Raw genomic sequence first — 12,791 nt, forward strand, 5'->3', positions numbered from 1 at the left:
GGGGGGCGGGGGGGGAGCCGTGAACTGTAGGGATGGCTATCGTCGCCGGCGTTCGTGGCGCGGGTCGTGCGTCTATCACCGTCGGCCAGGGCAGAGGGGATGTGTTCCTTCATGGCCAACCGAGCAGATCCGGAGGCAAAGATCATGGCAATGGCAGTGCGGCCATCCCCGTCGACCGTTCGTCAGGAGGAGGACAATCCACAGGATTCACGGATGACATCAATCGGAGCGGATATGCCACCCGCGGGGCTCGTTATGGTGGCATAAGCAGAGGCCCGGAGGTTCCATTGCCAATTCCAACACCAAAGAAAGGTGATTGCCCTTCAGATTTCAAGATGTTTTTCACTGGACCAGTTATATTTGGTATATTTTATCTCTAATTTCCTGTCCAGTGTGTACTCATTTTGCTTTGCATCAAATGTTATCCAAATTACATGCAAAATCATTACATTGCTTCTGTATTTTTTATTTAAGGTAATGCAAATGATGTAACAAATATATGGTGTCATGGAAAATCGTTGGAAGGAAATGCATGGTCTTGTTCTTATTGTGGGGCTGTTAAACTTGGTGGGGGTGCAACCCGATTCAAGCAGCATCTAGCAGGACTGGGCCCTGAGTGTTACTCTTGCCTGAGTGCGCCTCATCATGTAGTTGCTGTTTTTCGGAAAGGCATTCCGGAGGGAATTGATAGGAGGAGGAAGGCCAAAGAAGGAAAGAAAAGAGTAGTAGATGAGGTCAACCATCTGAACAATCTAGGTACATCAATACATATTGATTGTGAAGATGAGGACGATGAGATACTACGACAGAGCCTACAGAATTCATTACATGAAGATCATGGGAGAACTAGTGGTGTTAGAGGAACTGTAGGCAGCTCAGGGGGTGTCAAAGGGAGCAGCTCAGGTGGTGTCAAAGACTTCTTTGATGTTGATTTGGCATATAGCAGGACTAGGCCACAGCAGACAATGGAGGTGTGTATTAACAAGACGGAATATGAATCAAGGATTGAGAAGGCTTGGGCCAAATGGTTTCACGCTAATGACATCACTGGGCACAAAGCCAATTGTCCATATTTTGTAGGAGCCGTGAAATTGACTCAAGACCTTGGCAAAGGGGTGCCTGCCCCTAAAGGGATAGATATTGATGGAATTTATTTGAATTCCAACTATGAAGAATTGCAGCAGTATGTGGCCAAGTTCAAAGACGATTGGCCCACCTATGGTGTTACTATCATGTCAGATTCGTGGACCGGCCCTTCTCGGATGAGCATTATAAACTTTATGGTGTTCTCCAACGGGCGTATGTATTTCCACAAATCTGTTAATGCCACTGGACACATGCAAAATTCTAAGTTTGTTTATGAGCACATTAAAGAAGTGATCGAAGAGATAGGGCAGGAACATGTCGTCCAGCTTGTGACCGACAATGGCTCTAACTTCAAGAAAGCATGTCTTGATCTTGTTGTCGATTTCCCACACATCACATGGCAGCCATGTGCGGCTCACACAATTAACCTCATGTTAAAGGAGATGGGATGTTTTCCTGAGATTAACACAGTGGTCAACAGTTGTAAGAGAATCTGTAGATTCATGTACAATCATTCAACTTTGCATGCTGAAATGCAGAAGCACATAGGTGGAGAGTTGGTGCGACCGAATGCAACAAGGTTTGGAACAAACTTTATGTTCCTAGAAAGCTTTTGGGATAAGCAAGAGAAATTCAAGGTGTGGATGACATCTCCCGAGTGGAAAAATAGTTCATGGAGTTCCGAGGTTGATTATGACTACACATATGATTGTTTGACAAGTAGGAAATGGTGGGATGACGTGAAGATGGTGTTAGATGTAATCGGCCCAATATATACAATACTTCGATATGCTGATTCACAGAAGCTTGGGTCACTTTCTGGATTTATGAAAAGGATGATGCAGGCTAGGCATCACTTGAGTTCTTCTTTTCCTGAAGTCACTTGACCAGTTATATTTGGTATATTTTATCTCTAATTTCCTGTCCAGTGTGTACTCATTTTGCTTTGCATCAAATGTTATCCAAATTACATGCAAAATCATTACATTGCTTCTGTATTTTTTATTTAAGGTAATGCAAATGATGTAACAAATATATGGTGTCATGGAAAATCGTTGGAAGGAAATGCATGGTCTTGTTCTTATTGTGGGGCTGTTAAACTTGGTGGGGGTGCAACCCGATTCAAGCAGCATCTAGCAGGACTGGGCCCTGAGTGTTACTCTTGCCTGAGTGCGCCTCATCATGTAGTTGCTGTTTTTCGGAAAGGCATTCCGGAGGGAATTGATAGGAGGAGGAAGGCCAAAGAAGGAAAGAAAAGAGTAGTAGATGAGGTCAACCATCTGAACAATCTAGGTACATCAATACATATTGATTGTGAAGATGAGGACGATGAGATACTACGACAGAGCCTACAGAATTCATTACATGAAGATCATGGGAGAACTAGTGGTGTTAGAGGAACTGTAGGCAGCTCAGGGGGTGTCAAAGGGAGCAGCTCAGGGGGTGTCAAAGGGAGCAGCTCAGGTGGTGTCAAAGACTTCTTTGATGTTGATTTGGCATATAGCAGGACTAGGCCGCAGCAGACAATGGAGGTGTGTATTAACAAGGCGGAATATGAATCAAGGATTGGGAAGGCTTGGGCCAAATGGTTTCACGCTAATGACATCCCTGGGCACAAAGCCAATTGTCCATATTTTGTAGGACCCGTGAAATTGACTCAAGACCTTGGCAAAGGGGTGCCTGCCCCTAAAGGGATAGATATTGATGGAATTTATTTGAATTCCAACTATGAAGAATTGCAGCAGTATGTGGCCAAGTTCAAAGACGATTGGCCCACCTATGGTGTTACTATCATGTCAGATTCGTGGACCGGCCCTTCTCGGATGAGCATTATAAACTTTATGGTGTTCTCCAACGGGCGTATGTATTTCCACAAATCTGTTAATGCCACTGGACACATGCAAAATTCTAAGTTTGTTTATGAGCACATTAAAGAAGTGATCGAAGAGATAGGGCAGGAACATGTCGTCCAGCTTGTGACCGACAATGGCTCTAACTTCAAGAAAGCATGTCTTGATCTTGTTGTCGATTTCCCACACATCACATGGCAGCCATGTGCGGCTCACACAATTAACCTCATGTTAAAGGAGATGGGATGTTTTCCTGAGATTAATACAGTGGTCAACAGTTGTAAGAGAATCTGTAGATTCATGCACAATCATTCAACTTTGCATGCTGAAATGCAGAAGCACATAGGTGGAGAGTTGGTGCGACCGAATGCAACAAGGTTTGGAACAAACTTTATGTTCCTAGAAAGCTTTTGGGATAAGCAAGAGAAATTCAAGGTGTGGATGACATCTCCCGAGTGGAAAAATAGTTCATGGAGTTCCGAGGTTGATTATGACTACACATATGATTGTTTGACAAGTAGGAAATGGTGGGATGACGTGAAGATGGTGTTAGATGTAATCGGCCCAATATATACAATACTTCGATATGCTGATTCACAGAAGCTTGGGTCACTTTCTGGATTTATGAAAAGGATGATGCAGGCTAGGCATCACTTGAGTTCTTCTTTTCCTGAAGAATCTCTAGACCAACAGAAGTACCTAAAGGTGGTCGACAAAAGGGTCGAGCATTTATACCAAAATACATTGATGGTTGCAGGTAATAGTTCTTGCTGCCATACTGATGTTATTCTTGCTGCCATAGTACTGCTATTCCTGCTATCGTAGTATTCTCGCTGCCATATAGTGCTATACAACATGCTAATTATTCTTATTTCTATCGTACTTATATTGTCGCTGCCACAAAGTTCTTGATGCCCTGCTATTTTTGCTTGCTGCCGCGGTAATAGTTCTTGCTCCATAGTTTTGTTATTCCTGCTATCTAATGATATTGATTTGTTATCGTATATGTTAATATTTTTTGTTTATAAAATTCGTCAAAGTTTACAAAGCTTGACTTTGATCAAAGCTAATACGCGAACTAAATAAAAATGGAGGGAGTACATAACATGCTAATTATTCTTATTGCTATCATACTTATATTGTCGCTGCCATCAAGTTTGTGTGCCCTGCTATCTTTCCTTGCTGCCATGGTAATAGTTCTTGCTAGTATTGTACCTGTCATAGTATTGTCACCATCTAATTCTTGCTGCCGTGCTATCTTTCCATTCTAAAGCCGGTGTTCTTGACCCGGAAGGACACTACAAGTATAACTTTGGAACAAGTCTATCACACAAGAGGGCACTCAACGCAGCACTTAGGAAGTTGGCTAGTCCTTCGGAGTTCATTAAAATGATTCCTGAAATTGACATGTATACATTGATTACGAGTCGAGGGACTAGTCGAGACTAGTCACTAGACTAGTCTATGAGTCGCATTCTGTGTGTCGACTAGAAATCTCGTGTAGACTAGTTCGTCGAGTCGAGGAGTCGCACGACTGTCGTAGACTAGTCGTGCACCTTGAGTCGTTCGACTCAATTTTTTTAGGGATTGGGAGGGGATAAGTGAGCCAGCCACCCTGCCCCTTTCCCTCCATTGCTTATGCTCTTCATGGATCTGCACTCCTCTGCTCTGGCCCTTTCCCTCCATTGCTTCTGCTCTCCCTAGATCTGCCCTACGGTCTCCCTCTGCTGCCTTCTGGCTACTGGATCCGCTCGTCCCTCAGGTTGCAGTAAGCAAGCAAGCATACTAGCAAAGTAATTTCTCCCTTCTCTTCTTCCCTTCTTTGATTCGATTTTTACCCCCTGCCCTCTTCTTTATTTCGTTTTGTTTGCTTCAGTTTCAAGATCCTTAGGTCTAAAGTGCAATGCCTATGCCGGAAATATCTCAAGTACTGTATTCAACAGCTGCAGCTCAGACCAATGAGCAATATGATCCATCAAAGGGTCCTGCAAGAAGCCAACTAGGAGCAAGGATCCAACATGGAAATATGATTACTGGACTAATCTGCAGGACAAATTGACGCTCCAATGCACTTTCTATAGTATATATTACATATTAATACTAGGTTTTAGTAATTGATTACTGCAAGTTGTGAACTACAGTACCATGTCGACTAGTCCAGCAGTAGTCTAGACTAGTCACGATTAGTCTATGAGTCTCAACCTTCGGACGACTCATCGACTCGTAAACGTTGCATGTATACCAATACAAGGGGGGATTTTGAAGGCATGTACCCTCGTAATGCAGCCAGCCAAGTGTCCCCAATTCAGTGGTGGGAAACATTTGGAGATAGTACACCGTTGCTTCAGAAGTACGCTATTCGGATTGTCTCTCAATGCACCTCTTCAAGCGGTTGTGAATGAAATTGGAGCACATATGCTTTGGTGCATACACTAGTGAGGAACCGTCTTGGTTTTGAACGGCTGCACAAGATGGTTTTTTGCCACTACAACCTTGGGCTGCGAATCCGCCTAATTCTTGGTGAGCCTAAAGAGAAAGAAGTTGATCCTTGCGCGTTGTTGATGAATACCTCACTCTATGACTGTGATAATGAAATCATGGGTTGGTTGGGGCCAACGGATGACTCCATGCCTTCAATGGATGAGAACAATGACTATGATGGTGATGCCTTCAATCCGGTTGTCATAGAGGTGGGAGTGGGGCAAAGAAAGAGATCTAGAGCAAGTAGGATGGAAGAGGAGGAAGAGGAGGAAGAGGAAGAAGAGGAGGAACGGGAGGAAGAGGAAGAGGAGGAAGATGAGGAAGGTGATTGCCCTTTAGTTTATATCAACACTATATGAATTTATTTATTAGGTTCAAGTGCTAACTAGTAATTTTTGTAGCTAATAATGATGTGATGCTTCCCAACAACAATGAACCTTTGCGGAAGTCTACTAGGAAGAGGAGGAAGAGGACGGTAATAATGAAGTGCTAACTTTGTTTGTTTGCTTGCTGCCACCCAAAATTTTGTTTGCTTGCTGCCATCTAATGACATGCATCCATTTATTCTATTTTGAGAACAAATACTATAGACAAATCTGCTTGCTAACAACTTGGCATTTAATTTGTTCACTTGCAGCTTGAGTCTCTGTAAGGGTTGAGGAAGGACACTTGCAGCTTGAGTCTCTGTAAGGGTTGAGGAAGGAGACTTGCAAGTCTAAAAGGAATCGAATGGCCGGTTTGTTGCTTGATGCTATGGAGTATGTAATGCACTGAATTGATGTTGTGGGGCTGCAATATGGACTGTGGACTGAATTTATTTTGTTGTGGGACTGTAATATGGACTATGGACTGAATTTATTTTGTTGTCGGACTGCCATGTGTAGCTTCATGTGAACTTTTAATCTTAAGTCTAGTTTCTAAAGTCTGAACTATGTTTCTGTTGGTCATTATGTTCCTAGATGTGTTGTTGGTCTCTGAAGTATAGTTTGTTGCTATATGTGCTGTGTAAACTTTCTTGATATGCTATATATATAGCAGGCATGCTGTCAAAAATTCAAATTTTTTAGTTTTTGGTCCCAAAAATTTGAATTCAAAATTTGAAATAAAATTTCGTCCGAAATTTTCTCGGAATTTTGCGGTAACCGTGGTAACCGCATTTCCCAGTCACCCATGAGAAAAATGACCTCCTCGGTAACCAAATTCTTGGTCCACCTTCTTCTGAGCTGAAAACATATAAAGAGCATGCATGAGTTCATTTCAATAGAAAATGTATGTGTTCGCAAGCTGAAAACAACATGAGAAATCAGCTGAGCAATGTAACATGATGACTACAAAGAAAGAAAAGGAGTTGTTGCTTGGTTAACTGATAGCTATCAGGAAACGCTTCACGCTTTGGAGGCTCTTGGACTGTATGAGTGTCAAGCATGTCAACTCTCTTCTCTGGATCAGAAAAATATTTCTGATATTTTAAAAAATGCTACTGTTCTGAACACTGAAAGAAGAGGGTTTATCAGTTAACAAATAAACAGTAGGATGTTGTTCCCTGCTACAAAATGGATTATAGAACTATGGGAAATTAATGTTCAAAGGAAAATCAAAGTAGAGACGATGGATGTGACATGTGAGACATACATCCCCATCAGAGACATACATCCCCATCAGGGAAATAAAAATGGAGCTAACGGCAAGTAATTATACACTGAAGCATAGTTGATGACAAACTGACATCCTAGTAGTGACAAACTGAAGGTCATCGAATATGCATGTAAAAGGTAATTATGTTCAGATTTGAATTCAGTAGCACAAACATAACCTCTTACAAGGAGTCGAGACAACAGTTGCTGTGCATGCATGAAAGTTAGTCCGAAGACAATGGTCAGAAATGAGATGGAATCAAACAAATCAAACAAGCCAATGAGGGGGTACCTTGATTGTTCATAAGTTATCAGCAACAAGTGGAAACGAGTAACAGCTCCTGTTAGAGACAGAGAAATAAACATCGTCAGAAACACAGACTGAATACAGTGTAAATAACCTAGGGAGATCTAACTGAAGAGGTACATACACCCATGAAAGCATGACATTTCATGGAGACGACCTGAGCGATCATCCTCGCCGGCTGACACCCATGAAAGCATGGCGTTTCATGGCGATGAACAGCTGAGGTGACAAGCCGGTCTTCAGCGCAGATCATCCTCACTGTCAAAAGTAGAAGAGAAGAGAAACAGATTGTAAGTTTACCATAAACATCATGTGCTGACAGCTGCAGCTACTGAAGGGAAGAGAAATTAAGAGCTGGCTGACCTGTCGCTCCCCGTTGTCATGACGACCTCCCTCGCTGCTGCAGTTGCTTCCTCCACTTGCACTGCTGTAGTGGAGCCTTCGGCAGCGTCACCCAGGTCGTGGTACCTCCGGTCCTCCTGCAGTCGCAGGCTCGCAGCACGGTACGGTTGGGGTGTGCGTGCACCTCACCTTGCAGCGCACCAAGCCTCGCCACTTTACCTTCCCAACCAAGTGAGATCTGCTTGAGATTTGGAAGGTGTATGATACCAGTAATCCCAGATTCCAACCTGCCTGTACGATATCTATGTTTTCCAACCTCGAATACCAACCCTGTCAGTTGCTTCAGGCCCCGAATATCAGGTCTCCTGAGACTTGGGAATGTTTCTGCTCTGAAAACCAGTCTCTTCCCAACATAAGATTCCCAATAAAGATGAAGGAGCATGAGCTTGGGCAGTGCGCCTAGTTGTTTCATGCTTATATCTCCATCCTTCAGATTGCTCGACTTTAACTGAATCTTCATCAAATTTACCAGATCCCAAACCACTCAGGCGGCAAAATTTCGTGTTTTGACCCTTTTGTGAAACAAAATCGAGATCTGACCCCAGTTTGAAAATATTTCGGGATTTGACCCTTTTGCCTACCGCCAGGTGGCCCGGCGGTAGGATCATATAGCCTACCGCCGAGAGCTGCGGCGGGAGGAAACTTTTCCACATCAGCAACGATAACGGCCGCCGTGCCCCCTCCCCCCCCCCCCCACCCACCCAGCCGCCCCCCACCACGAAGAACAGAGCAACTGCTCAAAGTCGCCCTCTCTCTTCCCCTCCACTCCCCCCCTCCGATCTTCTTCGTTTCTTGACGGATTTTGCGGATCAAGATGGCCCTGAAGAAAGAAAAGTAAGCTCTTTCAATCCCTCCAACAAGTTTTAATCAAACACCTTTCGATTCGTCACATTATTCGTTTGAAATCACTCCTATTTGAATTTTTTTTAACCCTACAATTGATTTAGGTTGATTCTAGATGTTATATTGTGTTAGATTTGAACTATATGATGGATGATGCATGTTCCTATGCTATGGCTGTGTTAAGATGAACCCTAGTTCATAATTGATTTGAATGGTTTTTTTTATATGATGGATGATGCATGTTCCTATGCTATGATGCAAGTATTGGATGCTATGATGCAAGTATTGGATGATGCAAATATTTGATATATTTGTTATATGTAGTATATGAATCCTCAAGATGAACCCTAGTTCATTTTTTTTAACATGGTGATTGCAAGTATTTGTTATATGTAGTATATGAATCCTCAAGATGCAAGTATTTGTTATATGTAGTATATGTGTTATGATGCATTGAAACCATGGTGGTTGCATCTTCATAAAAGTATTTTATTTAGTTTTTGATATATGTATTGTATTTAGTTAATAATAATCTTGGTATATGATTATTTAAAGATTGAACTCATAGGTTCAATTTTTGTTATGCATCGATGTGTTTCGTAGTTAATGTTGAACTCTAGTTCATGTTGAAAAATCTTTTGATGTGCTTATGCAATTCTTTTAGGAGGCCACCTCTTGCGGACGACATCGGCACAAAGTACACAATGCTTGACCCTAGGTTCGACAAGCGTCACCATGCCCGTTTCATTGAGAATGGAGTGATAATTAGCATTTTAAACCAAATCTTTCGAATTGATGAAAACAAGTTGCTAACTATTATGTCCATGCTAATTATGCTTTGGTTATTGATTTTCACAGATGCTGCCGCCAATGCAGATGGAGTACAACCCCTAATCCCCACCCACCCAGCCGCCTTCTTCTTCCTCTCGCCCATTTTCTCATCTCCTCCACTTCCCCACTCTGATCTGCTTCGTTGATTCACGGATTTTGCGTATCGAGATGGCTACGGAAAGAGGAAGGTAAGCTCCTCCAATCCCCCAATTACTTTGAGTCAATCATTCCTCTTTCTTATAGCCATATGAGGAACCCTATCTAGTTGATATGATGAACCCTAAACCTAGATGATTGCAATGTGATAAACCTAGTTGATGAACCCTAGGTTTAGTCTTTCTTATAGCAATACGAGGAACCCTATCTAGTTGATATGATGAACCCTAGAACCTAGATGAACCATGAACCTAGATGAACCCTAGAACCTAGATGAATCCTAGAACCTAGATGAACCCTAGAACCTAGATGAACCCTAGGTTTAGTCTTTCTTATAGCCACCACCACCATATGTGATGATTTATTGTGTGAATATTGTAGATATTTGTTTTGCTTGCATTAGAACAAATATTCATGTTTAATTAACTTTATCCAATCAATGCTTATATAAGGAACATGGCGCCACCACCACCACTTGATGAGGACTATGAAGATGAAGACCCACTTGAGGAAGCCATCTGTGCTCAAAGAGTGAGGCTGAGCGAACAGGAGGTGTGCAACCTATGGGACAACTTTTTGCCACGTGTTGAGTTGATTGGGGCGCCATTCGTGACCCGTCTGACAACTACCATGATCGATCGACATGAGATGGTATGCTATTAGTGTAGAATCCAAGGAATTGTTAATAGTTTAGATAATCCATACTTATTAATTGATTTGTTTTTCTTATTCAGAAATTGCCAAAGAGCCTATCTGAGAGTTGTGGCATCGAGGCTGATGAAGAAGGCTATGCTGGAATACGCCTTACCGCAAGGGGCCCCGTCACTACTTGTGCGTACGGCGTGGACACGGACGACCGCACAAATTTAAGCACAGATGGGTGAAAGAGCTTCCTCGTTGACAAGAATCTTCATGTTGGACAGACCATCCTTATTACTATCAGGAAGACCAACCATCAAGGCTTGAAGATGATGATCGTCATCGATATCATCTAAACTATATATGCGTGTGGCTGCTGATGATCGTTATGTTTGATTGCTACCTATGGATGAAACCTTTTATGTGGTCGATGACCGTTGAACTGGTTAAACTTCTTATGTTGCCTTCGTACTACGTTATGTTATTTGGTTAAACTATGTTATGTGATCAAACTATGTTATTTGGTACTTGTTTCTTAGTCCGTAATGGCAAAACTTTTTGGATGTGATCAAACTATGTTATGTCTATAAAATTGTGCTTATTGTTTCTTATGTTATGTCTTATGGCAAAAAAATTGAAGACAAAATCAAAGTAGTTAAGTTTATGATAACCTACCATCAGGGGACTCGGCGGTAGGTTTGTGTGGGCTACCGCCGTGGACGTTGGCGGTAGGTACGTAAGCAGCCGTTAACGGATTGACGGCCGTCAGGCACACCTACCGCCGAAACCTGCGGCGTAGACTGTGGAATCCTACCGCCTGAGGGTCTGGCGGTAGCAAAAGGGTCAGATCCCGAAATGCTTTCAGACTGGGGTTAGATCTCGATTTTGTTTCACAAAAGGGTCAAAACACGAAATTTGGCCCACTCAGGCATCTACCCAAGATCTCCATCCAAAGTCAGCTTCCGCAGCAGAGGGGGAGGGGCGGAAATAGACTGCAACAGCCACTTGAGTGATGCACGGCTTCTCCTAGGGGCGCAAAGGCAAAGAGAGCGGAGGGAAGTCAGCTTCTCAAGGGATGTACAGAGTATCTTGCTCTTTTGCTTGCTTGCCCCTAGTGTGACACTCAACTTTCTTAGCTTTATAAGCTCCCCGAGCTATTTAACTGCTTTCTTACTAGTCCGTTCAATATCCACAATCTCTAGTACCTCTAACTCCTTTAGGTTGCTGATCCCTTTGGGCACCCTCACACCTTCAGAGTTGGTCAAATGACCAGTCCAGGCCATCTGAATGAGCTTCAATGTGTCTGGACGCTCATTCGGACTAACTAAAGGAGTGAACAGAATAGGCATACAGAGTGCGGACATTAACCAGATCATGGGGTAAAGTAAGTATAAATTCTCTTCTATGCTAACTATGCTGCAACAGAGGCTACGAAGGCTTTGTAGTTTAGTGATCTCAGTCGGCAGTGATGTGATCAAGCTGTCTCTTATATCCAAAGTCTGCAAGCCTTGTACTTTCCCTATGGATCTTGGGAGCTTGTAAATATATGAACTGTGATAAGACATCTCAACATTGACATATTTCAAATGACGTAACAACCCTATAGTGTTGATATCTTTTTGTGTGATTTTAAAATGTGCATCATTGTAAATCCAATACTCTAAGCATTCTGAGGCTGGGTGAACAAGGTGAAGGTACCGGCTTCATGGGTCTCTCGCCGAACACGGTCAATGATCGGACATGGTTCCAATCCAAGCCTTTATTTGGGCCCCAACTGCCTTGCAGTGCTATATGACGGAAGTTATCACCTGCTATGTTGGTTACATTATCCGATGTAGACCACGCAAAATTTTCATATCTAGAAATTGAGATCATGACATCCCGAACAATATCATGAACTCGACAACTCTTGACAATTCCTTCTATGTTCACTCTTGATGGCTGAATCAAGCTTCAGTTGATTAGGTCATTAAAGTAACTATTCCCAACATCCTCAACACTCACCCCACTCCTGGCAATAATAAACCCCTCGGCTATCCATCTTTCCACCAGACGCCTCCTTTCGATTTCAAAATCCTCGGTAAATATGCTTAAATATAGAAAACATGACTTAAGATGAGAAGGCAAGTGGTTGTAACTCAAAGTAACCATCCTCCTCATCGGTTCAAGGCTTGGGTTGCTCTCAAGCTCTGAGGGGATCTGGTCATAAATGCTTTTCCACTCACTAACCACTCTTGTGGCAAGCATGCCTTACGCGTGCCCTGGGAAATCCTGAACACCCGGGAAGAACACGAGGCAAGGGCGCTATTCCGTGGTATGAGGGGTTTTCGGACTGGAACGCCGACTACAGAACCCGTGCGACAAAGAAGATTGTGGAGGAGAAGAAGAGGAAGATGGAGGAGGAGCAGAGGAAGCTGGACTATGAATGCCTTCAAGGCCTAGAATCAGCGCATGCGGACTTGGCAGTCAAATTCTAGCGGCAGCAGGAACAAATCGACTCACTTAGCCGGCAAAGGGGGTCTCAGCAGCTGCAGCAGCTAGCGGATGATCCAGCATTGGATA

At 43.0% G+C, this 12,791-nt stretch overlaps 1 protein-coding gene and 1 pseudogene across 8 annotated transcripts; one reads left to right on the forward strand and one right to left on the reverse strand.

Annotated features, from left to right (window-relative positions):
* The first annotated feature begins 6 nt into the window (after positions 1 to 6).
* Positions 7 to 6,285, forward strand: LOC125529705. Of its 8 annotated transcripts, none has more exons than XM_048694131.1 (6): positions 7 to 312; positions 475 to 1,959; positions 3,607 to 3,693; positions 5,625 to 5,741; positions 5,819 to 5,892; positions 6,055 to 6,285. In XM_048694131.1, the coding sequence occupies exons 1-6, from the start codon at positions 33 to 35 to the stop codon at positions 6,067 to 6,069; spliced, it is 2,058 nt and encodes a 685-aa protein (XP_048550088.1). In that variant the 5' UTR covers positions 7 to 32; the 3' UTR covers positions 6,070 to 6,285. The 8 variants fall into 8 exon arrangements, 6 of the variants coding, with proteins under 6 accessions (XP_048550088.1, XP_048550085.1, XP_048550086.1 ...); XM_048694128.1 differs by having other exon boundaries at positions 475 to 903; positions 2,503 to 3,693; XM_048694129.1 differs by having other exon boundaries at positions 475 to 903; positions 2,527 to 3,693.
* Positions 6,286 to 7,597: 1,312 nt separating this feature from the next.
* On the reverse strand, positions 7,598 to 12,476 carry LOC125529706 (annotated as a pseudogene).
* Between the last annotated feature and the right edge of the window lie 315 nt (positions 12,477 to 12,791).

The sequence above is a fragment of the Triticum urartu genome, unplaced genomic scaffold (genome assembly GCF_003073215.2).
Source record: "Triticum urartu cultivar G1812 unplaced genomic scaffold, Tu2.1 TuUngrouped_contig_5786, whole genome shotgun sequence".
NCBI classification, from domain to species: Eukaryota; Viridiplantae; Streptophyta; class Magnoliopsida; order Poales; family Poaceae; genus Triticum; species Triticum urartu.